At 44.7% G+C, this 27145-nt stretch overlaps 1 protein-coding gene and 1 long non-coding RNA gene across 2 annotated transcripts; one reads left to right on the top strand and one right to left on the bottom strand.

Moving 5' to 3' along the window:
- Nucleotides 1–70: 70 nt before the first annotated feature.
- LOC105740507 lies at nt 71–10555 on the top strand. Its single transcript, XR_001116543.2, has 5 exons — nt 71–412; nt 3843–4169; nt 7519–8404; nt 8938–9113; nt 9614–10555. It is a non-coding gene; the product is annotated as an uncharacterized LOC105740507 (long non-coding RNA).
- RTP1 (receptor transporter protein 1) lies at nt 6181–10152 on the bottom strand. The gene is made up of 2 exons (XM_003256627.3): nt 9857–10152; nt 6181–8081 (listed from the first exon to the last, which is right to left on the bottom strand). The coding sequence occupies exons 1-2, from the start codon at nt 10126–10128 to the stop codon at nt 7562–7564; spliced, it is 792 nt and encodes a 263-aa protein (XP_003256675.1). The 5' UTR covers nt 10129–10152; the 3' UTR covers nt 6181–7561.
- Nucleotides 10556–27145: the final 16590 nt, after the last annotated feature.

Here is a 27145-nt window from a genome sequence, read left to right as displayed (position 1 = left end):
GAGGCTGAGGAACAAAAAAAATAATTGGAAGAATTTATAATTAAAAGGGAAGCAGAGTGGAAAGATTTGGAAATGTATCAGCCCAGCCATGTAAAAAGTGAAAAAGCAAGGATATAACCCAGAGGCCATTTGCTAAAGAGATTAGCATGGCTAGAAGGGAGCCAGGTGCTATTCCTCAAGACAATGGAAGAAAGACCTCAAAGGCATTTCAGAGATCTTCAAGGCTGCCCCTCTTATCACAGACCCAGAGGCCTAGGAGGGCAGAATGGTTTCAGGGAGCAAGCCCAGGCACTTTCTATGTGCTTTCTGCCCAAGACCACCTCCAGACTCTGTGCCCCGGCACAGTACTCTGAGGCCACCCCAGCCAGAACTCAAGCAGGCCAAGGTGTGGCTCATGCAGCAGATCTGGAAGGTAATTCATAAACCTTGGCAGCATCCACATGGTGCTAATTCTGCTGACTTGCAAGAAGCAAGAGCTATGGAGGCTTATTAAGCCTTCATCTAAGTTTCAGAAAATGTCATTGATAACCTGACAGCACAGACAAAGACTTGTTGTGACAGTAGAGCCACCACAGAGAGCCTCTACTAGAGCAATGCCAAGCAGAAATGTAGGGTCAGAGCTGCTGCTGAAGGTCTTCAGTAGGGCAATGCCTCATGGAGCTCTGGGAATGGAATTCCACCAAGACCCCACCCTGGAAGAGCTGGGTGGATGGACCCCAATCAAGCTTTGGAGGCAGAGCTTCCCAAGGTTTGTGGGGCCCAACTCCCATACCAGTGTGTAGCGGATGCCAGAAATGGAGTCAAAGGAGATCATTCTGGAGTCTTAAGACCCAATGTCTACTTTCCTGGGTTTCTGAGTTGCTTAGAGCCTGTTACCCCTTCTTTCTTTTCTATTTCTCCCTTTTGGAATAGGAATGTATACCATATGCTTGTCCCACCATTGTATATTAGAAGTAGATATTTTGTTTTGATTTCACAGGCTCATATATAAGACTTAGGACTTTGAACCTTTAAGTTGCTGCTGGACCAAGTTAAGACTTTGGAGCTATGCAGATGGAATATATGTCTTTGTATGTGGGAAGGACATGAGTTTTGGGGGGCTAGGACAGAATGCTATGGTTTGAGCGTCCTCTCAAAAACTCATATTGAAGCTTCATCCCCAATGTGGCAGTATTGAAAGGTGGGGCTTATAAAAGGTGATCGGGTCATGAAGGCTTTGCCTCACAAATGGAGTAATCCATTCATGGATTAATAGGTTAATGGATTAATGAGTTATCATCGGAGGAGAACTGGTGGCTTTATAAGAAAAAGAAGAAAGACCTGAGTGAGCACATTAGCATGCTAAGTCCCCTTGCCAAGTGATGCCACCTTGTGATGCCATAAACAGTCCCCACCAACAAGAAGGCCCTCACTAGATGCGGTGCCTCATCCTTAGACTCCTGAGCCTGCATAACTGTAAGAAATATATTTCTTTGCTTTATAAATTACACAGTTTTGGGTATTCTGTTGTAAGAACAGAAAATGGACTAAGACAAAATAAATAAACAAAATGTGGTATATACATTCAAGGAAATACAATTCAACCTTAAAAAGGAAGGAAATTGTGATACATGCTTTAATACTACGTACTTTGAAAATATTATGCTAAGTGAAATAAGCCAGATGCAGAAGGACAAATATTGTGTCTATGACGCCACTGGAAACATGAAGTCATCGCTTGAAATAAATATGAGGGGAAGAAAATAAATGACTCTATGTATTAAAGTAAACCAGGTAAAATAGTCAAACTCATAGACAGAAAGTTGAATGATGGTTGTTGTGGGGCTGTGAAATGATTTGATAGTTTCAGTTTGGGGTGATGAAAAGGTTCTGGAGATAAACAGCAGTGATGGTTACACAGCAATGTGAATGTACTTAATGTCACTGAATTGTGCAATTAAAAATGGTTAAAATAAAAAATTTTATGGAACACCAGAGGGAAAACATATTTTAGAATGAGTTAGGACATGTTGACTTTGAAATGCCTGTGAAACAGTCAAACAGAGAGATGTCAAAGAGAACATAAATGTAAGAAGTCCAAAAGAAAATTCATGCCTTGAGATGTATATTTGAGTCATTAGCATACAGATATTAAAGAACACAGAATAGATTCAATCAGCCAGAGGACATGGACAAATATGAGAGGATCAAAGAGACTAAGACTGAATTGGAGCCTAAAGAATACCAACATTCAGGAGGCAGGCAGAGGCAGAGAACCCCGTGAAGAAGAGAAGAAGGAGACAGAAAAGCTGAAGGTAAATCAGGAGGGTGCGTGTCCCTGAAACCAAGTGAAGCGAGTGTTTGGAGTTGGTCATTAGTGTTGAACTCCTGTGAGAGGCCAAGAAAAATAAGGTTTAAATGTGTTCATTGTATGTAGCCATAAGATGCCTGATTGTGAGCTGGATGAGGACAATTTCTGCAACATTGTGGGGTGAACGCTAGCCTGCAGAATTAACTGGAAGTGTAAATGCGGAGGCAGCCTATGAACAGTCCTTGAAACATCTCATTGTAAATGGAAGGAGAAAAGGCAGGATTTGGCTGGGCCTGGTGGCTCATGCCTGTAATCCTAGCACTTTGAGCAGCTGAGGCAGGTGACTCACCTGAAGTCAGGAGTTTGAGAGCAGCCTGGCCAACATGGGAAAACCCCATCTCTACTAAAAACACAAAAATTAGCTGGGCGTGGTGGCGGGCACCTATAATCCCAGCTACTCGGGGGGCTGAGGCAGGAGAATCGCTTGAACCAGGGAGGCGGAGATTACAGTGAGCCAAGATCACGCCACTTCACTCCAGCCTGGGTGAAACAGCGAAACTCCATCTCAAAAAAAAAAAAAAAAAAAAAAAAAGGAAAAAGAAAAGAAAAGGCAAGATTTGGAGGGGATTGTGTGGGGTTGAGGCAGGCACTTCAGCACAGAGAACAGAGAAGTTGAAGGTCCAGGGAGAGGGCAGATGGAGCTCTGGTCTGAGCTTTCATCGTCAGAGTTGACCCAATGGAGAAGTCCTGGTGTATCAGTCAGAGTCCTTTGGTTGAAACACACAGAGATGGCAGCTGATTTAAGCATAAAAGGGAAAGTATTGAAAAGCTATGGGGAAAGTTCACAGAATCAGAAGAGTGGAGAACAAGTCTCAGCAAACGACAAAATTTGGCCATGCTGTCGGGACCATCCTGGCCAACACGGTGAAACCCCATCTCTACTAAAAATACAAAAAAATTAGCCGCGGTGTTGGCGGGCGCCTGCAGTCCCAGCTACTCGGGAGGCTGAGGCAGGAGAATGGCGTGAACCCGGGAGGCGGAGCTTGCAGTGAGCCGGGATCGCGCCACTGCTCTCCAGCCTGGGTGACAGTGCAAGACTCCATCTCAAAAAAAAAAAAAAAATTGGCCATGCAGGGGATATGAATAGCAAAAACAATAGAAACAATTTTATAATCATGTCGGGGGCCACCATTGGAATTGATAGGCTCCATCCATTTTTAGTGTTTTTATCACTTTGCTCATCATTGAAATTCCAATCAACTTCTCTTAGGGCATGTGCTCCTTGATTGGGAGTTGAGGGGAGGTGCAGAGTTCCTTGATATCCCACCACGTTATATTGCATGGGGGACAGGTAATTCCTGGAAAAGGAAGTCAGAGTGCTATTTTTAAAGAATGTGGAGTGGATGTGGGCCCGCAGAAAGAAACCCAACCAGAACAGGACAGCAAAAGTCAGAAACTGGAACTTGTACCTTGAGAAAGTCAGAGCAAGGACACTAACCTTGCCTTCTGATACCCTTTCGGCACTTACTCATTCATGTTTTCATTCAGTTAGTGTACCACAACCCAGAGTAGAGGGAAGTTAACATCCTATGGGGCAAACTTCAGCTATTGGAAGACAGGAGCCAGGGGATAGATAGCCCTTTACCCACAAGTGATCTGGAGATGCATTTCAACCGGCTTCTCAGATGGTTCTGTGGGACTGAACAACCCTTCATCAATGGAGATGGCCAACTTGACAAGGCCTCCTTCCATCGGATTTCCCTCCTGCTTTGCTGTGCTCCCCCTGTCTTACTCCAGCTTTCTGAGGTCATGCTCCCCAGTCAAGTACTATCACATAAACCTCTGCCTTGACTTCTGCTTTCTGAAAACACAGGCTAAGGTAAGCACAAGGCAAATCAGGAGAAAGAGGGTGGGGTGGGGGAACAGGTGACAGCATGAAGTAGAAGGCCTGAGAAGAGCATCTGAGTTGAGACTTGAGCCAACACTTGAGGAAGGTCAGAAAGTAAGACAAGTGAATTTCTTGGGAAAGACCATTCCAGGCAGAGGGAACAGGTAGAAGAAGGCCCTAAGCATGTACATGCCTGTGTATTTGGGGAACGGCAAAGAAACCAGGGTAGCTACAGAAATGAGGGCAAAGAGTACTAGAAGATGCCAGTAACATGGCTGAAGCCACATCATGTTTGGCCTTGCAGGTCTTAGCTTTTACAGAACACAAAAGGGAGCACAAGAATGGCAGGATCTGACTTAGGTTAAAAGGATTGCCCTGGCTGCAGTGCTGAGAAAAGATCTGTACGGGGAATAGGAAACATCCTCCCCTGTGGGATCCCGCTTGTGAGAACCAGAACCAGAAAGTGAAAAAAATCACTTTTGAGGGAGGCTTAAAAGGAAAAAGTCTTCTTTAAAAGGCAGAACTATCCAAAGATGGCATAAGCTGCCTTGGGTGGTAATGATCTCCTGTCACTGGGGGTGCTGAAACACAGGCTGGAGAACTTGTCATTGGAAAGTGTGTAAAAATGCCTTATATGGGCTAATACAGGATGGCACAAAGACAGACTTCAGAATGCTTCATATCATAAAAGCATCTAAGACCCAGAGACCCAGAGAGAATAATGACCCCCCAAAGTCCCAGCAGAACCCAATTAAAATCAAACGAGGACCCACAGCTCCCCATGCAGGGTTCAGGGCCCTTCACATGACCACATGCTATCATCTTAAAACAAAACAAAAATAAAAACAAAACACTGTTCCTACTTCAAGTACCTTAATTTAAACTGATTTGCTTTGGGATATATAAGTGCAAGACCTAGAAAGAATGAGTGGTGAAGTGAGAAGGAGACTCCAAATATTGTCACAAGCATAATATGCTAGAGAGGTGAGGATCTGGCTGGAGATGGCTCAGCTTATTGATTCATTTATTCATTCAATACATTTTTATTGAACATTTGTTATGCATTCAATAGAGGTGGATGAAATCCATGGAGTCTATGCTTTTTGGAACTTACATCCTAGCAGGGATTAGTAATTATAACAAGTTTTACGAGCGTCCCAGTAAGGGTGGCAGAGCTCAGTGGCAAAGACTCTCAGAGCAGAACACAGCCATTGTAGCAGCAAACCTGCAGGAGCAAGGGAGTGTGAGGGAGGGTGAAATCCCCAGAGCACAGGTTGGGGAGTCTGTAGGGCAGCTAGAGAAAGGGAAGCTGAGCCCCAGTCCTAAAGAATCTAGGGCAAATTATCAAGGAAGATCTCAGGGCTCATTTTTCATAAAACTAGATGCAAAAGGAAGTCTATCCCTCAGTTAGAAGGCATTACACCAGGCAGTACAGGTCGATCACCTGGGTGTTTTATTCTAATTCAGATGCTCAGGTCCCACTTCCCCCAAATTTTGATCCCATTGGTCTGGGGTAGAGGCTAAGTACTTATATTTCTTTAAAATCTCCCCAGAATTTCTGAAGTACAGCCGGGGTTGAAAACTTCTGCAGCAAGCAGAAATGTCTGAGAAACCAGAGAGCACCCCCTATATTCCGCTGCACCCACAGTATTCATTTCTTCATCTAATCCGCATATTCTGAATACCCACTATCTAGCAAGTAAATCAGGACTTGTGAATGAAGTAAAGGAAGCCATCACTGCTTACTTGAATTTGAGCCAGGATAGGAGTAAAACTGATCTTCTGCTGATCCCCTGAATGACTGACCTCCATCCTTCCTGACTGTGGACAAGACTGGCCCAGAACTGGAGCTAGATAGAGCCTCATGTGGCAGTTGGTGGGGGGGTGCAGAAAGGAGAGAAGGGGAGACAGGGTGATGGGATGGAGGAGACCAATAGCTCATTACAGATCAAGGACAGTGGGGGAATCTCAAACACACATTAATGACTACTAAGCCTTACTAAAGATATCCTGTCTCTATTAAAGTGTCCTATCTTTATATAAGTGATCCCCCTTCCTCCATCACTACAGATGATGACTTTCTATTAAAGAGGAGAGTAGTCAAGCTGTTAACACAGGTGGGGTAAATGAGGCCCCTCAAAATTGCAGCTTGCTGCCTCTCCCCATCAATTCCATTCCAGACCCCCATTGTCAGAAAGTCTTCTCTCCTCCCATTTCAAGCCATATCACATCTCATTTTACAGCCTTGTAAGGCTCTTCCACATATCTGTGCACTTCCCCATGGACAAAGCATTTTACATCTTTAATGCCCTCTCTCTTGCTGAAGATACCCATCCCTGTGGCTTTAGGGGGACAACTGATCTTTGGCAAGAGGCCTCAGGCTTGACCAATGTGGGACAGCCATTCGACTATAATTTAAGCAAAGAACCCAGGAGGCCAGGCCCCTGCTCCTGAATTCTGGCCATCAGCACTGCTGAGAATCTGCTGGACTTGGTCCCTGCACTCTGAAGATCCTCCATTATAATGCTTCCCAGAGATTTTGTGCTTTGCTTCTAAAACTCTGTCTTCTAAACCTCCCCTAAATTCTCTGCCAGTTCATACGCAGTGGGTGAGAAGCCTAGCTCTATGAGACCCCACCCCAACAACCATCTTTCAGGCAGGCAGACCCCAGAATCTGCCCTGAGTGGAAAGAAGCTGGAATCTGAGAAACAAAAGCAAGAGACCCTGTGTACCTGGCAGCAAAGGAACAGCCTGATCTCCCGCCTCTTGCACTTCAAGGGAAACCTCTGCTGCGTATGTGAAGGCAGAATCACAGATGAGGCTCTCAGAGTGGGCAAAGAAGCTAATTTAAGGCTGCAGCTGGAGAAAGTGGGAGATCATGCGGGGCAGGGGTGAGGGACTAATAAGAGCAAGGTCGAGCTCATTACTGTGGAAAGCCCTTTTGACATCACCCAGTCCTCTAATTTTCAAACGTTTTAAAAGTAGTTAAACTTTTTTTTTTTTGGTACAAAAATCTTAAATGGAACCCCATCTAAAGTAAAGCTGTTCTGATCAAAGCAAGAGGAGGAGGTAGGAGTTGGAGGATGGGTGGTTAGACCAGGAGTTGGAGACACCCACTAGCTTAGCCTACTTTCCAAATCCAAAAGTCCCTGAGGCACCTATGCAGAACTTTGGGGTCCTGGGTTTCACTATGATAAACCAATGATCTTGCCCAAACCCTAAGTTTTATAGATGGAAAAACTGTATAATTTGTCCAAGATCCCCACTGAGGCAGTGGCATCACCAGCGCTAGAAGTTGACACTATTCTCAACCCACGTCTCTCCTCTACCCTTCCATCAGCTAACTGGCACCCTCGACAGGCTCTGGGCCCAACCACGGAATCTTATACGGAGCTACGAAAGGAGAACTGCAGGTAGATGATCAGCAGCAGGACCGTGGCCCAAAACAAGCACCATGGGATAGAGCAGAAGTTCCAGCCTGAGCCCGTCTCGTCCTGCGACTTGGTGGGGCTGGGCGCCCGGGAGAAGGTGTAGGTGGTCGCCTCCTCTTCCAGCAGCTTCTCGCTGGGCTTCCAGTGCACGATGCCCTCCTGGCAGGCCTCGCAGAACTCTCCACGGTGCCGCCGGTTGTCCTGGCGGCTGGCTACGTGGATGCGGTACTGGCCACCACGCTCGCCATAGCACTGCTCGCGCAGGCTGGTGATGAGGTTGTCCACCAGGCCCTCGATGTTCTCCTCCAGCATGCTGGACTCGTCCAGCCGCGCCGTGCCGCACTCATAGCACAGCTGCTTGAAGACGCGCATGCGCACCGAGCCCGCCCGCTGGGCGCGGTCCAGGAACATGTGGAAGAGGATGACCACGTAGGGCGACTGCCAGGTGTGCCAGCACCAGGAGCAGTGGAACCTGAGGAGACGGGAGGAGAGGGAGGAATAGAAGACGGGCGGAGGAGGTGGAAACAGCCCTAGGAATGGGGTGAGAGGACGTGGGGGCTAAGCAGAGCCTGGAGGTTGAGGAAGTGTGTTGCCGGCGCCCTGGGTTCATCAGCTTTCCCCAGGAAGCCACTCAGCATTGCGAGTGCCCCTAGGACTAGAGCAGGTTCCTCAGGATGTCACCTGGCATCCAGCAGTGCTCTACCTCCTCAGTGCTTTCCAGAGGCCTACCTCCCTCCACCCCAGCGCTGGGCGTCATTCTTATTCCTCATCTGCAAAATGCACACGGTGCACTAGGTGAGTCCTTCCTGCTCACACCAGATAAGAAATACATAATCCATATGCACATTTCTATCTGTTAACACTGACTGTGAACAGGCTAGATCCAAATCAGGAGAAAATGACACCATTACTAGCTATCAGCGTCCAGGCCAGTGCCAGAGTTAATGCATCACAAGGCCTGGAGGTGGAGGCAGTCTGTGCCCAGATCCCCAAGGCCTGTAGTCTCCCAGGCCTGGCTGGGGCCAGCTGGGGATTACAGGTCCCCAGCCAGGTCTGGGGCAGCCACAAGCCCTCCCCACTCAGCCCCCACAGCCTTCCAGGTCTTCAAGAAGCTCCTGAGTCCCGCCTGTAAGTGTCCAGCCCTTGACACCCCTCCTGTCAGCCGGTTTAGGAGCTTCACATTTTCATTCTCTTCTTGTTCACTCACATCTTTTAGAGACTGTTTCCTCCTCTCAGACCAGACTACAAAACCTGGATTGAAAAATGTCGTAACTAGAGGGACCTGGAAATCACCTAATTAATCTTTTGTTTTATGCTGAGACAAAGAGAGTGAGAGAGGCATCCATGTACACACAGCTAGAGGCAGAGCCAGCGCCCAGCACATAACAGGTGCCCAGTAATGTTTCCTGAATTGAAGTGAATTGGCTGAACCAAGGCAGGCAGGAAGGCCTTGCTTCTGACTTCCAGGCTGCACCACTCAGCCTCCCCATCTTATGTCTCAAAGGTAAGCCCCTACACTCTGAACCCATGAACAAGAGTGCTAGAAATTCATCTCAGATAGTTTTTACATACTAATCACCTAGAACTCTTCTTGAAATCAGATTCTGATTCAGGTCTAAAAGGGGCCCAAGATTCTGCTTTCCTAACAAGTTCCTGGTGATGCCGACCGATCCTGCTGCTCTGTGGATCACAGGCTAACCTCTCACTGTGCAAAAGGAGAAACCCAGGTCCAAGAAGAAAATTGAGTTCCTCAAGAGCCATGGAGCCAACGGTAGAGCCAGTTTATGGCACATCTCATGTATTCAATATTTTAAGTGAAATTAAGTTGAGTTAAATAGATTTAAACTGGTCCCAGGACCAGAGCACAGACCTCTCAACCCCCAGTGGGCCTCAAGCCCTTCTTCTCTGGTTTTAAACTATCTTTTAAGAGATTGTTAAAATAGAAAATATGTAAAATGTCAGTGTGTAGGACTCATACGTATATTCTATGTCTTTATTTTCCAGATGGAAAAATTGTGACTCAGAGAGGAAGAGTAACACAGGTGATCAGTAGAAGAGCTGAAATCCAACTCAAGTGTCCTAGTTCCCAGTTAGGGACTCTTTCTCTGACTTCCAGTCTACGCCAGCCTAATAGTGAGATTGAAGCTAAACACTTGGGTTCTATGTAATCTTCCTCTTCTTGGAAGGTCCCCCAGAGCTAGGGACCTAGAGGCGGCCTGCAGGGATCCACCTTCCTGGGCTACTCACCTGCCTGAAGCATGCAACTCCAGGTACTGCTTCCAACCAGGGCTCAGCACATTGTGCTTGAGGTTGGGGTCTATGATGAGGTCCCAGCTGTCAGCCGGCTTTGCCTCCTCCATCTTCTCATAGAAGACTTTCTTCCACTCGTCTGTGGTCACGCTTTTACACATGGTCTCTTCAGTAGTGAGGGAAGGCAATTTCCACTTTAGTGAGAACACGGAGAGTGAGGGTAGGTGCAGGGCAGGGCAGCGTAGTCTCCACGGTCTAAAAATCCTCATCGACAAGATCAGGAGGAAGCAGGACCCAGCTCCCTCCTTTGTCCGCAGTGGAACCTGTTTCCAAGGCAACCAGGCAGGGCGCCAGAAGACAGAGCTTGGGGAGGAGGGAGTCTCTGAAGAGGTGTTTCAAGGCCCTGAACTGAGATTGCAGAGGCAGAGTTTGTGGGTCTAAATGATCCAAGAAAGAATGGGGGACCTGACCAGAGATTGAGCTTCAGACCATCTCACCCTGGCCTGGAAAGAGTATGGGGAGGTGAGGACTTGGGAACTGGCTCAGTTTCACCTTGCCGCTCCCTTGAGGCATCATCAGCATCTGGCTGCTATGGTAACCATGATGCCTTAGGAAGCCAAGGAGAAATGAGGGATGGGGAGATGTAAATTTGTTAGTAGATGGAGCAATAATAATAAACTCTCTCTCGGCTTCCCCAGCCATCTTGTGACCAGCACTTTGCCATTTTCAAAACACAATTGAAGGTCTCTTAAGTTATGATTACTATTGCTGCAGTACAGATCAGGAGCCTGGGACTCACCTAGCCTATAAATGGCAGAGCCTGTATACAAATTCAAGCTGTTGACCCCAGACCAGTTCATTAATTCACTCATTTCAAACATATCCAGGCATGTGGGTAGGGTTTGCAGACATGTGCCAGGCTCTATGTCAGTGCTTGTAGCTGACTGTATACCCAATTACTGTGCAATAGGATCCATGCTGTAATGGCCTTGTGCAAGAACAGCCACCTGTGCACAAAGGTAGGCGCATTGCATCAGCCAGGCAGGAGCAGACAAGATTATTTCCAAGCTGATTATAGAAGTGCAGAAGAGGAGCACCACCCACAGGCAAAACAGCCTTTACTATATATGCCTCTCCTGCTATTTTTAATAAATTATTTTTCGTTTTAAAAAATCATATGGGTTTATTCTAGAAAAATTACAAAATATAGATGAAAGAAAAGAGAAGTAAGACTCTTCCATAATACCCCACCCGAGAAGACTACTGTTAACATTATGATATGTACATCCCGCTTACCATTTTTCTGTACATATACATGTGTATATGTGTGTGTATATACACACATTCTGCACACCACATACATTCTACATACCACATTGTGACATTTTCAAAAAATAATATATCATGAATATTTTTCTAGGTCATATTCCATAGTAGTATATTATAGGCTACCTATATTCTGTTATATGGATAGGCATAATTTATTTAGCCCATCCTGTCTTTTAGGGCATTTTGGTTTTATTTCAGTTTCTCACATCACACTCTTGCCATCTATTTGTATAAAACTTGTTGACAAAGCTCATCACAAGCATTAGAGACAATACTTCCTACGATTGGAAAACCCATCTCTTGACTCCACTCTCTCCAAAAGCTTGTTGTGTCTAGAAGAATCTGAGCAGGCTCTTCAAACAGTATGAATTTTGGACAGCCAGCAGATCTTGAAGTTTAGTGATGAAAAAAAAGGACCTAAAAATCACCCATCTGATACCAGAAACCATCTTCCAAGTGCTTCTCCTGCCACTTCATGAATGTTTGATGCCTTGATTTACACTATTTTAACCTCAGTTTATTCATCTTCTCAGTGGGATAATAACAAAACAGTATCTGCTGTGATTAAAAGCAGGGGCTCTAGAATGGCTTGCCTGGTTGTTTGTTGTTGTTGTTGTTGTTTTTGAGACAGAGTCTCACTCTGTTGCCCAGGCTGGAGTGCAATGGCACAATCTCGACTCATTGCAACCTCCACCTCCTGGGTTCAAGTGATTCTCTTGCCTCAGCCTCCCAAGTAACTGGGATTACAGGCATGTGCCACCACACCTGGCTGATTTTGTATTTTCAGGAGAGATAGGATTTCACCATGTTGGCCAGGCTGGTCTCAAATTCCTGACCTCAGGTGATCTGCCCGCCTTGGCATCCCAAAGTGCTAGGATTACAGGCGTGAGTCACCGCACCTGGCCGCTTTTTTAAAAAAAATTTCCATATAGCCTTGTAGGTAGCAATTCTAATATATGTAATCTGTATCTTTTCATCCTAGTAAAAACACATGTTAATGTTTTATGTGAATATATTTTTAATTTGCATAGTAACAGCAATCACCATATAGCAATCACTATATAGCACTTACCTGGTAAGTGCTTAGGAAGCATTGTTCTCATGCTTTATAAATATTACCTTATTTCATTCAATAACAACCTTGACAGGTAGGCAATAGCAGCAGCAGCTCCATTTTACCGATACGTGAGCTAAAGTCTAGAGGTTAGATAACTTGCGCGAGATTTAACAGCTAATAACTAGTCGAACTGGGACTTGAACCTATACGACTGTCTACAAAGCCCCAGCTTTAGCCATTGTGATGCTCAGCATGGAATCTAGAACATAACATCTGCTAATTAAATGTGTGTTTCTTCATCATTCACGTGGCCATTACAGACCCCAAGAATTGCAAATGAAGTTTATATCATTTCAGCAAATGGTTCGCTGGGCGCCCCCCACACTGAGGCCACATCTCCCCAGAAGAGGAGTGAGTTGTACTTGACCCACCAGGCTCCCTGCTACTGCTGGGGATGCTGCCTCTGCTGCCAAACTTAATGAAGCAATGGTGTCCACAGACCCCTGATACTCAGTGTAAATATTTTAGAGCTGAGAGAGATATTTAGCTTGAAATCTTACCAAAGAAAATATGGTACAGAAAGTCATCTCTAGGCACAGCAACGCTGTAAAGCCTCAATCATTTGATACCAGGCATCTTGGCTAAATGGAGAGAGCACTGAACTGGGAGTCAGGAGACACATAGCCCAGCTCTGCTCCTGGCTGGCATTGTGACCTTAGGCAAGTCACTAATTTCCCTTGGCCTCAGTTTGTCCATCTGTTCAATGAAGAATTAGGGTAGATGACAAAGGTAAGGTCCCCTCTGACTTTAGTCATATATGGTTTCAAACAGCTTTATGTTTAGAAAACTGAATCCTGGGAGGGCAGGAGGTAGGATGGAGGCCACTGGTTGGAAGAAGGAAGCTTCTAAAGAGGCATGGCAGGTAATGCCTGGGGCCAGGCTCTGTCTCCTGGGGCCTGCTATATAGTTGACAATCTCTGGGGAGGTTCCTCTCTAGTAGATTTGTACTGAACACAGCAAGAGGGACAGAAATTAAATATATCGAGCCACTGAACATTAACACTGGAAAACCCATTTTTTATGTAGAGATGGGGTCTTGCTATGTTGCCCAGGCTGGTCTCAAACTCCTGGGCTCAAGCAAACCTCCTGCCTCGGCCTCCCAAAGTGCTAAGATCACAGGCATGAGCCACCTCACCTGGCTGGCATTGGGAAAAACTTTTAAGTTCTTCAGGACACTTCATTAAACTTTTAGTCCTTCTAGTCAGTATTCTTACTTCTGAATTAAGGCAACCAACACCTAAATAAGTAAACTCATTTAACTAACCTCACAGATATGATGCGAACTGCCTCAGATGGGGGCTACTGGCCAAAATGAGAATGGGGGCTGTGGACCTTCCCAGAAAATACGTGAAGCTGAGAGGAGCTTATAACAAACAGTGCTACCCAGAACAAATCCTCTAGAAGTATTTTGCAGGTGTTGCTACAATAAACACTATGATGACAGAAGACAGAAAGTAAGAATCACCAGAGGGGTGTGTGTGTGTGTGTGTGCGCGCGTGTGTAACCAGCTGATGCAATCCCCATTGGCATAAATTAAGTTTTATTTAGAACTTGAGCTTGCTCTGCAGAGGCCAATATAATGCATCCTTCTGGATAGCAGAGTATTTTCTCTAATAAAAATTTCTATCGAGACAGAAAAAAACACTGTAGTATTGCAACTTGCTCTCTATCAAATGACCTCTAACACCATGGAATCTACAATTTAGAGAATGCCAATTCAGACATCTCTAAAGCTGTTGGCCTCACCCTGGCCAATTTCTTAAAGTTTGTGATCATGTTTTAAGTGGATAAAATGGTTTAAATTAAGTTCCCAACTAGAAAATAGAGCGATGAAAAGAAAAAACAAGCCTCTAATTTTTTTTCTTGAAATGATGCACTCATGAAAAATTCTCAACTATGCGCAATTTTCTATCCCTAAATGGCATTTGAGAAGAAGGAGGGGTGTGTTTTAGGGCTAGACCCATGACTGGAAGTTTCTACTGGTACCCTGTACCAAAGATCTAAATGTGCCTCACAGTCCCAAAACAAAGACCCTTTCCTCTCAGAATGCCCCAACATTGCTGGGCCAGAACAGTAAGCCCCTCCATTTGTTGATTTAATGATATTAAGAGCCCATGTAGTGGTCTCAACTTTAAAGGAATTTTTAATTTTCTTCTCTAATGGAAACAATTTTTTCCTTGGGAACTAAGATTTCTAAAATAGCAGAGCTCAAAGTTGTGGGTACAGAAAGAAAAGGGAAAAAAACTACTTTACCATTGGGGGTAATTTTGAGAGAGCCATTCCATTCTCCCCTTTAATTCTTGGAACTAAGCACTATATCATCATGGTTGCTAATTCTGAGCATATACCACATCCCCGAGAACATTGTCCTAGCCCTGCAAGGTCCTGTTCCCCAGCTGATTCTATAACTGAGTCTTCCAAAGATCACCACATTGTTCAATCAGGCCAACTCCTTCAGGATTATGGGTGATATAGTTAAGACTAATAAATTTCGTGAGTGTGAGCTCATTGCCAGATTTCCTTTACGTTGAAATGAGTTGCCAGTCAGAAGCAATGCTATATGGAATATCACAATGGTATATAAGGAATTCGCTAAATCCACTGCTGAGGGCCTGATATGGTTTGGATTTCTGTCCCCACCCAAATCTCATGTCGAATTGTAATCCCCAATGTTGGAAGAGGGTCCTGGTGGGAGGTGATTGGATTATAGGGGCGGATTTCCCCTTTGCTGTTCTGGTGATAGTGAGTTCTCATGAAATCTGGTTGTTTAAATGAGTGTAGCACCTCCCGCTTCACTCTCTCTTCCTCCTGCTCCGGCCACGTAAGACAAGCCTGCTTTGCTTCACCTTTAGTCATGATTGTAAGTTTCCTAAGGCCTCCTCAGCTATGCTACCTGTACAGCCTATGGAACCCTGAGCCAATTAAACCTCTTTTCTTTATATTAATAAATTACCCAGTCTCAGGTATTTCTTTTTAGCAGTGCAAGAATGGACTAATACAATGCCCAAATTCCAAGAACAGAGAGAGATGAACACTGAACAATTGACTGGGGCATGATTCCATGGGGAACCAGCCAATGACCTGGTGGCAAGTTGATTACACTGGACCATTTCCATCAAGGAAGGGGTAGACCTTTGTTTTCACTGGAAGAAACAATTACCGTGAATATGGACTTCCCTTCCCTCTCCACAACGCCTCTGCCATTTGTGAACTTTCATAATGCCTTATTCACTATTATGGTATTTCTCCACTTGGGTCTTTCCTTTTAGCTGCTTAGGCTTCTTCACTACATGGTAGTTTGTTTCCAAGAAGATTCATTCTAGGAAGAATAAATGGAAGCTTCCAGTCCTCCTTAAGGCTAGAGTCAGAAGTCCCAGAACATCACTCCTGTCATATTCTGTTGATGAAAGCAATCACAGGGCCAGCCTGATATAAGCGAATGGGAAATAAACTTCAACTCTTGATGGGGAAATTGCCTGTGCCTATAGGAAGGGAAGGAATTGGTGGCAGCCATCTTTGGAGACTTTCTACCACAGTACCTGATTATTTTTCTTCATCCTTCAAAGAGCTTAGTGCCTTGAGAATGCTATGTCAAATTCTATGATGTAGGTAGAGGTTGACATTATTTTGCAAAAAAAAAAAGCAAACTAAGGACCAAAAAGGCAAAGTAGCCAAAGAGTAAACTAATCCAGCAAGTCCAATCCCAAAACATAGCCAGATAGGAACAGTAGGGCTGCTCCCTTTGGATCAAAGCAAAGGAAAGCATTACAGGTACCCAGCCTGCCAGTACCACCTGCCTCTGCAAGCCCAGTCATGATTTATAAGAATCTCTTCCTCTGCTTCCCCTCCATCCCGACAGCAACCATTGAACTTCTTTTCCAAACTCTTGCTCAATTTTGTGAGGCATATGTGCCTACCATCAGCGAGGGCCCTTCAGAGATATACAGCCCAAAATCCAAAGTCCCCCAGTCTTCATTCTCTTGAAGTTTTATCCCCGTAAAACTCTGTGCTTTTTTTTTTCAGAGATGGGGTCTCTCTATGTTGCCCAGGTTACTCTTGAACTCTTAGGCTCAAGAAATCCTCCTTTTCAGCCTCCTGAGTAGCTGGAATTATAGGCACACACCACTGTGCCCAGTCTATGTGTTTTGTTTTTTCTATGTTTGTTTTCTGGGACAGGGTCTCACTCTGTCACTCAGACTGGAGTGCAGTGATTCAATCATGGTTCACTGCGGCCTTGATCTCCTGGGCTCAAGTGATCCTCCCATGTCAGCCTCCCAAATAACTGGAACTACAGGCATGCACCATCATAATCGGCTGATTTTTTATTTTTATTTTTTTTTTTTTTTTTGTAGAGGTAGGGTCTCACTATGTTGCCTCGGCTGGTCTCAAACTCCTGGGCTCACGTGATCTTCCCACCTCAGCCTCCCAAAGTTCTCAGACTACAGGCATGCCCCACTGCCCAGTCTCTGTGCTTTTTTTTTTTTTTTTTCAAGTGCAAGATCTTGTCTTTGAGAAGAGCATTCATCAGACAATTGTCTATGGATATTACCAAGGGAAGAGTGCCATGGTCCAGGAAGTGAAGAAGGGCATACTTGAGAGAAATTATCAAGTCCTCAAAAACTAATTTCCCTATTTTCAGGATATTTGAGCTAGAATAAAAGACAGCTTCCCTCCCCTTATTCTGAAGAAGGGGCAAGGCAACATTACATGTGGGGAAGCAACCAGTTTATTCATTTATTTGTTTTTTAAAACACTCTGAATTATCAACTACCATGGACCAGGCTCTATACTGGACACATGGGATATAGAGATAAATTAGTCTCACTCATTTCATGTCCAGTGAACGTCAATAGCCAGGTGACCCACACTAACCCAGAGCCTTTGGCTTAGGACATGAAGACTGAGCTTTAAGCATGTTCCTCTTGCCAAGCAGCCACTACTATGGGAATGTATCTTCAGATTGTACCCCCAAGAGATTCTTCCTGAAGCAGTTTTGGAAAGATATGCAACTGTTCAACCCTAATAACATTTCATGGAAGGTCTAGTAGGAAATGAAGTCACCGTACGTTATCAGACCATCTTACTGTGGTTGAATGGCATACTCGTGGAGTTCAGAGAACAAGACACAACTTTCCTTTACTCTTCCATCAAGTCTCCAATAGGTCCACTGAGAGTCCACCTAGAATGCATGTCCAGAACTTCCCCTTATTTTTCTGGTGTCCTTTCTAGGTCTTCTCTTTGATCTCTTGTGCTCTTCTACTTTCTCTTCAGGACCTTGCTTCAACCTTCAGTGTAGAGTATCTATAAGCTAATAACCTTTCTCCCACTAATACTGACCACATTCCATTGCATAGCTGTTATTTCTTACTATGCTAACAAAATTTATGCCCCTTCATTCTATTATATCAAAGACCTCTACTCACTAGGGTAAAAAGGAAGAAAGAAAGTAGAGAAAGGAAGAGAAAAAAAATCCATTCCGATACACACTTGCCCTCCCTCTGAGCATGACCTTTCCAAGAAAAGCAATAAAACAAGAAAACTTGGTCCTCTCTTTTGGAACTGAGAGGAAACTGCTCTGGACAGCAGATGTGTATTTCACAGTGGCCACAGAATAAACCTGAATCACATTTGCATTCAGTCACTTTGGCTGAGTCTCTACCACATGACCTGAAAATACAAAGATGTATAGAACAGAATTACGGAGTAAAAGGGATCTTGGAAATTATCTAGTCTAATCCTGATCAGATGTGCCAGTGACTCTGAGACATTTCATATGAAGACATAAATAGGCATAAAATAATCAGATTTTAATTTAGTGAGAAGGTAGTTCTTCATATAGAATGAGGAGACTTCACTGTCTATCTTTAGACTGACCCAGTGATCTGGGATTAGGGTTGCCTCTGAAATCGAAGTAATAACCAACGCCTATTGAGAGCCAAGCAGTTACCCAGCCTGAATGTGAACATTTCCAGTGACGTGGAGCTCATTATCCAGCGGTAGCGGCACTCTCTAACCCCTGGCTATTAAGAAGCTCTTCTTTACTGAGTGCCACCATCTCACTTTCTAAAACCTTGACTCTCTGTGCCTTGCAATAGAAAGCACTTAACAACGTGCCAGCCCACAGTAAGCAGGCAGTTAATATTGACTACATTCGGGAAGTGAAAGGGGTGTTGTAGTCTCATTGTTACCACTATTAAAGCCTATGTTTATAAGTTGTAAAATTCTGCATTGCCAGAACACCACTGGCTTGTTTTAGTCTTTAAACATGAAAGCTTTTTAAAAGAATACCTTGTAACGAGCTGAAATGCAACTTTAGGAGAAAGACGGAGCACTATGTATTCTACTCTTTGACATGATTTTCCATAATGGCAAAAACAATCTCTACTTGTTAATCTGAATATTACGGAAACTTTCAAGCACATAGAAAAGTGAAACAGACAATGAAACTCCATGTGCCCATCACCCAGCTTCAGTAACCATCAGTTATATGTCTTCTAAAACATTTTCTTTAACTCAATATCTGAGATGTCCTTCAAATAATACGGGTAGGGGTGTAAATGAAATATGATTGACCATGAGTTGGTAATGTTGAGGCTGAGTAGTAGATACATGGACATTCATTATACTATTCTATGTATTTTTTGTATCTTGAAACTTTCCATAATAGAAATTAAATAAATAAATAAGTATTTTTATTTTGCTTACTGCATTAGTCAGAATTCTCCAGAGAAACAGAACCAATAGGAAAAAGAGAGAAAGAAAGAGAGAGAGTATAAGGGATTGGCTCACATAATTATAAGGACTGAAAAGCCCATGATCTCCCCTCTGTGAGCTGAAGACCTAGGAAAGCTGGTGGTATAGCTACAGTTCGAGTCCAAAAGCTTGAGAACCCAGAGGACCAATGGTGTAGGTTACAGTTCAAGAGATGTCCCAGTTCAGGTAGTCAGGCAAAAGAGTGAATTCTCCCTTCCTCTGCCATTTTGTTCTATACTGTCCCTCAACAGATTGGATGATGCCCCACCTACACTGAGGAGGGCAATCTACTTTCCTCAGTCTATAAATTCAAATGCTAATCTCATTTGGAAACACTTCACAGAGACACACCAGAAATAATGTTTAACCAAATATCTGCACCCCATGGACCTATCAAAGTGACACATAAAATTAACCATCATTGTTCTCTCCTAAATTTTGGCTTTCAAAATAGTGAACTCGTGTTCTTGTTCCTTGTAGCTGTGGACTTCTAGTTTAATCTTCTGTGGTCTGAATTTTTCCATACTGTTCCTATCATTGTAATGATAAACTTACATATGTAAAACAGTTCAAAAATGTTCCTCTTACATCCTCACATATACTTACCAATGAATGTCTATATTTGAAATACTCAGGGCACACATAAGAGTAGGTAATTAGCACAGTAAGTAGGTCTATTATCCAGAAGCCTGGCTTCTCAGGGCAAAAAAATTGTCATTTTTCTAAGGCCTCAACTTTTGATTGGCTTTACTTTGGAGGTTAATTTATAAGTTTACACGGAATTTGGGGGTTGCAATAATTTGACATAGGTGAATGAAATTGGAAAGTCATGTACATCAGGCAAACAGGACAAAAGACAGTGAAACAACCAGGTGCATACTTCACTACCAGTCACATCAGTTGTGAAGTCCATTACTTTATTAAAAACTGTTCTCACTTTCTCTTGAAAGCCAATGTTGGTCTCTCAAGGATCTAAGTTAATTCCTTTGTAGACCTCATTCAGGGGAAGAAGGCTAAGGGAGTCCTCACTTGTTAGCCACTAAGGAACAAAGAATCCTCAAACTGCAGGTTCTCTCTTTGGTGTCCCAGAGCAGATATTTACTTTCCTGGGACCTAATTCTTGACCTAGATTAACTCCTGTGTGAATCGCAGAGAGAAGTTCCAGTGAGAAAGAGCCCTGATCTACATATCCTGAAGGGCGGCCCTTCCCTTGAGCTGGGTATAGGCCACGCCTCACCTAGTGGTTAGGGGTGGCAGGATGGTTAGTGCCAGACACAGCCTGAAAGAGAAGTAGGAAAGGTGAGCCCTGAGGCTAGAGTGGGCAATGTCCCAGGACTGAGAGGCTGGCCAGCAGGGCAGGTGTGAGGTCAGTCTTACTGCAGGCTGTCTGAGGCAGCAGCTCCAGGAGGTGAACCTCTCTCAGCTCCCAGGAGCCAAGCCCTGTTCAGGAAGAGAGATGGCTTTCATACCAAGTAGGAGGCCAAGGGGCCTAAAGCTCCTTATCTGTAAACCCATGGGGAACAGATTCAGAAGGCCCAATCAAATAAACACTCCAGCCCAGAACTGGCCAAGTCTGCACCAGAATAAACTCATGAGTCATACTGACCCTGGTGTTACCTTATATGGCAGCTAGCAAGGCTGGCTAGGCTAAGGGCTTTGGCATCCGTAGCCTTTTCGTTTAGCACTACCTTTACTGTTTTAACTTCTTGCTGTTGTTTGACTGACTGGTATTTCAGGCATCTTGGACCCATGCTTCTGAAAGCAACTGACATCTGGTGTGATAAAATGGTGCCTTATACCCCTGCATATCTATGCAGGTCTGTCTCAGGTGTAAATATGAAACTCGGTTAATACATTCTACGTTGATAACTCTCAGAAACTACAGGAGAGAGATAGTATTAGCAAGACCTGTGTGGAAAGAACATGAAAGGGAGAAATGACAGGTCCACATTCTGTCACTGCTAAGAGACTTGCCATGTGACCAAAGAACGTGGCCTCTCTGCTTCTACATTTCTGTGTACTTAAAATCACCTGATCTCAAAGTTTCCTTCCTGCTCTAGCAATTTGTGGGTCACAATTACATGAAACACCTATAGCTTTGGTAAAGGCAAAATGATCCTCTCCCAAACCTCTTAGATACTCAGAAACATATATAAGGAGGTACTTTCTATTTTCCCCATGAAGGAGTATTGCTGTGCTCATAAATTTTCCTTATTAAACATTTTCAGAATAAATATGAAATGATGGCTATCTAGAAGCCTCCCCCAATTTTTTAATGTCCAAAGTTATAACCACTCTCTGATCTAGACAGTTCTTGGCTATACCTTTACCCGAATCTATATGTCCTCCAATATTTTCTGATTCCAAGTAAACTTAGCAGGACCTACACAAAAAAGAAAAAAAAGGCACATAACCATGGAAATCAAGCCCTGCTCTCACACTGTAGGGCTGCCCCACTGGGTGAACTGCTTAGTGAGGCACTCAAGTTCCAACCCATGATCTGGTCTCATTTAACCTGCAAAGCACAGCTCCTACCACCTGACTGTTTCTCAACAGACATAGCAGATGCTTTTCCTTTCCCACAAAAGGATGCATAATCCCACCTCCATTTCTTTGTTCTTGCTCTTTCTTCTACCTAAAATGTCTCATTCCCTTTTTCATGGAACACTCTTTTATCCAGCCTGGTGTGCTTCTCTCCTATACTTGGGCCAAGGAGGAGGCAAGTTTCTATACTCTCTTTAGCAGCCCACATTTTCCATACCACAGCATTTATAAGGATTGCTAGCACTTAATGAGCACTTACTATACACCAAGCAGGCACACTGCTAAAGATTTACATTTTCTTCTGATATCAACCCTATGATAGGCGCTTGTTTTTCCACCTTTCATGGGTGACTCAAATAAGCCTTGAAATAATTCAATAACTTGCCCTGGGTCGCTTGGCCAGCAAGGGATTAAAGGAGAGATTTGAACTGGGCAGCCTGGTGGCAGCGCCCACTCTCTTAATCACTGGGCATTGTGATGGCAGGATTAATTATTTTTCTTCTCCAACAAAAAGGTTAGCTCTCAGAGGCTCCACACCTGGCTTACTCGCTGATGAACCCCAGCATCAAGTAGAGCACCGAAGAAAGTTGGAGTTGAATGAATGAATTAAATCCTGCCTGCACTGGGAAAAGATTCCCCCGACTGCTCCCACTGGGAAATATGCTCTTTCTTCTCTGACCACTAAAAACTCTTTCTGGTACTTCTATTACATTTCCCATGTATTTTCATTATGAGTGAGTTATAAGGTGACAACAGTTCTTAATAACTCACAAGCTCCTTAAGATTGGGTGCTGTGTCTGCCAGAACTACGTGGGCTTAGCTACTTGTTTGTGAACCCAAGGTGACTTGTAGAGGAAGAGGAGGAATTTGTTGCACTTAAAGAAACACAGCTACACTTCCTGCCCTCAGGCATCCTGTGATCAGATTGGATCATGCATTCATAATGCCCCTCTAACTTCACAAAAGAAGCAAAGAAACACATCTGCAAATTTACACATGCTGAGTCACCACTGCTTAGAGACTATCTGTCAAGGTCATGATTATCTTATTCTCTGAGGCAACAGGCAGTGATATGTCTCTTGGGTAATAGTATTTGTAGACATTTCAAATGTCAGATTACCTAGCTAAGTAACTCACTAACAGGATGCGGAATTGCTAACACATAAGGGTCCATCCCTGTTGTTCCTTGGCTCTTTCTAACGTGTGTCTTAGTGTCACACTGTTGTGCAATAATACCTCAGGTTCAGACACTGATCTTCAAGAGATGAAGATTATAAATTCTACCATCAGCCTGTCTGTGCTCAAATCCTGGCTTCACCACTTACTGGCTGTGTGACAATTGACCAAGTGACTTGATTTCCCTGGGTCTTAATATCCTATCTTTAAAATGAACCAAATAATGGTATCCATCTTACAAATTTGTGCGAGTTAAATGGTGTCATATGTTAAGAGTTCTTAGAATAGTATTTATTATTCATAGAAATGTTGCAGAATTTTGCTCCTTAGTTCAGCTAAAGCCTGGATTCTTGTCACATGACTAGAAAAATTTAGGCAAGCAGACACATTGAAGGATGAGTAGAGCAGGGTTTTATTGGGCGAAAAAGGAATAAAAGAAAGCAAACTCAGCAAAGTGAGATGGAGTCCTGCTAACAGGCCTCTGACCTCACAGATTTAATCCCAGGCCACACACAGGAACTGAAGACAGCAGGCTCCTCCTTTGCTTAAGTTGCAAATTCGCCATAATCCACCCACTTCCTCAGCGTGCGTGTCGGGCTCCAGTCAGCTGTGGGCATGCCCACACAAGCCCTGGGCAGATTCCTTCATCTGCACAAAAGCATCTGCTGTAAACACTTGTGGGACGGGTCAGAGATTCCCTGGGTATCACTTTTTATCTGCCTAGGCATTTGGCTGTCTCAGAATTGTATTTAACTAATATAGTAAATATTGAATAAATGTTAGTCATTATTGTATTATTTCTGAGCTAGAATGAGCTTTGGTGATCATCTAGGTCAACTGCTCATCCCAATGAAAGAATCCTCTTTGACCTTGTCTGCATTTCAAACCTCTGCTTGCATACCTCCAACTACACTTACTCACTACTTCATAACCTGCTGGATTTTGACAGAGCACTGCCTTTTGTTAAACTCTTTGAGAGTTTAAAATAAAAACGAGCAAGCCACCTGTTTTCCTGTTCCATCCATATAGTGACCTTAGGTTTGCTTTTTGGACTCACATTGACTACATGCTATCCTTCCCACAACTTCATGGCACACTTCAGATATTTAAAGGCCACAGCTATTATGATCTTTAGAGCTTTCCCAGCCCTCATCTCAAAACACAAGCCTCAGAAAATGGCTCGTGACTAACTTCCATTACATACAGGATACTAAAGTTGGGGGGAAAGTAGAGAGCGTCAGGCCTCTGAGCCCAAGCCAAGCCATTGCATCCCCTTTATTTTGCACGTATACATCCAGATGGCCTGAAGTAACTGAAGATCCACAAAAGAAGTAAAAATAGCCTTAACTGATGACATTCCACCATTGTGATTTGTTCCTGCCCCACCCTAACTGATCAATGTACTTTGTAATCTCCCCCACCCTTAAGAAGGTTCTTTGTAATTCTCCCCATCCTTGAGAATGTACTTTGTGAGATCCGCCCCTGCCCGAAAAACATTGCTGTTAACTTCACCACCTATCCCAAAACCTATAAGAACTAATGATAATCCATCTCCCTTCGCTGACTCTCTTTTCAGACTCAGCCAACCTGCACCCAGGTGAAATAAACAGCCATGTTGCTCACACAAAGCCTGTTTGGTGGTCTCTTTACACAGACGCGCATGAAATTTGGTGCCGTGACTCGGATCGGGGGACCTCCCTTGGGAGATCAATCCCCTGTCCTCCCGCTCTTTGCTTCCTGAGAAAGATACACCTACGACCTCAGGTCCTCAGACCGACCAGTCCAAGAAACATCTCACCAATTTCAAATCTGGTAAGTGGCCTCTTTTTACTCTCTTCTCCAACTTCCCTCACTATCCCTCAACCACTTTCTCCTTTCAATCTTGGTGCCACACTTCAATCTCTCCCTTCTCTTAATTTCAGTTCCTTTCATTTTCTGGTAGAGACAAAGAAGACACGTTTTATCCATGGACCCAAAACTCCGGCGCCGGTCACGGACTGGGAAGGCAGCCTTCCCTTGGTGTTTAATCATTGCAGGGACCCCTCTCTGATTATTCACCCACGTTTCAAAGGAGTCAGACCACGCAGGGACGCCTGCCTTGGTCCTTCACCCTTAGTGGCAAGTCCCACTATTCTGGGGGAGGGGCAAGTACTCCAACCCCTTCTCTCCATGTCTCTACCCCTTCTCTGCTTTTCTGGGGGAGGGGCAAGTACCCCTCAACCCCTTCTCCTTCACCCTTAGCAGCAAGTCCCGCTTTCCTGAGGCAGGGGCAAGTACCCCTCAACCCCTTCTCCTTCACCCTTAGCAGCAAGTCCCGCTTTCCTGGGGCAGGGGCAAGTACCCCTCAACCCCTTCTCCTTCACCCTTAGCGGCAAGTCTCGCTTTTCTAGGGGGCAAGAACCCCCAATTGCTTATTTCCGCACCCCAACCTCTTATCTCTGTGCCCCAATCCCTTATTTCCATGCCCCAGCCCCTTCTCTGCTTTTCTGGAGGGCAAGAAGCCCCCACCCCGTCTCCGAGTCTCTACTCTTTTCTCTGGGCTTGCCTCCTTCACTATGGGCAAGCTTTCACCTTCCATTCCTCCTTCTTCCCCCTTAGCCTGTGTTCTTAAGAACTTAAAACTGAATTTTTAATAGTTGTCGGGGTGGAGCCAAGATGGCCAAATAGGAACAGCTCCAGTCTCCAGCTCCCAGCCCGAGCGACACAGAAGATGGGTGATTTCGGCATTTCTGTTGAGGTACCGGTTTCGTCTCACTAGGGAGTGCCAAACAGTGGGTGCAGGACAGTCGGTGAAGCGCACTGTGTGCGAGCCGAAGCAGGGCGACGCATTGCCTCACTCGGGAAGTGCAAGGGGTCAGGGAGTTCCCTTTCCTAGTCCAAGAAAGGGGTAACAGACGGCACCTGGAATATCGGGTCAGTCCCATCCTAATACGGCGCTTTTCCAACGGGCGTGGAAAACGGCACACTAGGAGATTGTGTCGCGCACCTGGCTCAGAGGGTCCTATGCCCACAGAGTCTCGCTGATTGTAGCACAGCAGTCTGAGATCAAGCTGCAAGGCGGCAGCGAGGCTGGGGGAGGGGCGCCCGCCATTGCCCAGGCTTGCTTAGGTAAACAAAGCAGCCAGGAAGCTCCAACTGGGTGGAGCCCACCACAGCTCAAGGAGGCCTGCCTGCCTCTGTAGGCTCCACCTCTGGGGGCAGGGCACAGACAAACAAAAACTCAGCAGGAACCTCCACAGACTTAAATGTCCCTGTCTGACTGACAGCTTTGAAGAGAGTAGTGGTTCTCCCAGCACGCAGCTGGAGATCTGAGAACAGACAGACTGCCTCCTAAAGTGGGTCCCTGACCCCCGAGCAGCCTAACTGGGAGGCACCCTCCAGTAGGGACAGACTGACACCTCACTCGGCCGGGTAATCCTCTGAGACAAAACTTCCAGAGGAACTATCAGACAGCTGAATTTGTGGTCTCACGAAAATCCGCTGTTCTGCAGCCACCGCTGCTGACACCCAGCCAAACAGGGTCTGGAGTGCACCTCTAGTAAACTCCAACAGACCTGCAGCTGAGGGGCCTGTCTGGTAGAAGGAAAACTAACAAACAGAAAGGACATCCACACCAAAAACCCATCTGTACATCACCATCATCAAAGACAAAATGTAGATAAAACCACAAAGATGGGGAAAAAACCGAGCAGAAAAACTGGAAACTCTAAAAAGCAGAGCACCTCTCCTCCTCCAAAGGAACGCAGTTCCTCACCAGCAACGGAACAAAGCTGGATGGAGGATGACTTTGATGAGTTGAGAGAAGAAGGCTTCAGATGATCAAACTACTATGAGCTACGGGAGGAAATTCAAAACAATAGCAAAGAAGTTAAAAACTTTGAAAAAAAATTAGAAGAATGGATAACTAGAATAACCAATGAAGAGAAGGGCTTCAAGGAGCCGATGGAGCTGAAAGCCAAGTTTCGAGAACTACGCGAAGATTGCAGAAGCCTCAGTAGCAGATGCAATCAACTGGAAGAAAGTGTATCACTGATGGAAGATGAAATGAATGAAATGAAGAGAGAAGGGAAGTTTAGAGAAAAAAGAATAAAAAGAAATGAACAAAGCCTCCAAGAAATTTGGGACTATGTGAAAAGACCAAACCTACGTCTGATTGGTGTACCTGAAAATGACGGGGAGAATGGAACCAAGTTGGAAAACACTCTGCAAGATATTATCCAGGAGAACTTCCCCAATCCAGCAAGGCAGGCCAACATTCAGATTCAGGAAATACAGAGAACACCACAAAGATACTCCTCGAGGAGAGCAACTCCAAGACACATAATTGTCAGATCCACCAAAGTTGAAATGAAGGAAAAAATGTTAAG

This window comes from Nomascus leucogenys, chromosome 11 (genome assembly GCF_006542625.1).
Source record: "Nomascus leucogenys isolate Asia chromosome 11, Asia_NLE_v1, whole genome shotgun sequence".
Taxonomy (NCBI): Eukaryota; Metazoa; Chordata; class Mammalia; order Primates; family Hylobatidae; genus Nomascus; species Nomascus leucogenys.
This window is presented reverse-complemented; position numbering and strand designations above follow the sequence as displayed.

Bases quoted from the DNA above. Each gene is read 5' to 3' on its own strand.
- RTP1 (XM_003256627.3), bottom strand. From the start codon at position 10,128: ATGAGGATTTTTAGACCGTGGAGACTACGCTGCCCTGCCCTGCACCTA. The intron at 8,082-9,856 runs GTGAGTAGCCCA...CCGTCTCCTCAG, and splicing joins GAGTTGCATGCTTCAGGCAG to GTTCCACTGCTCCTGGTGCT.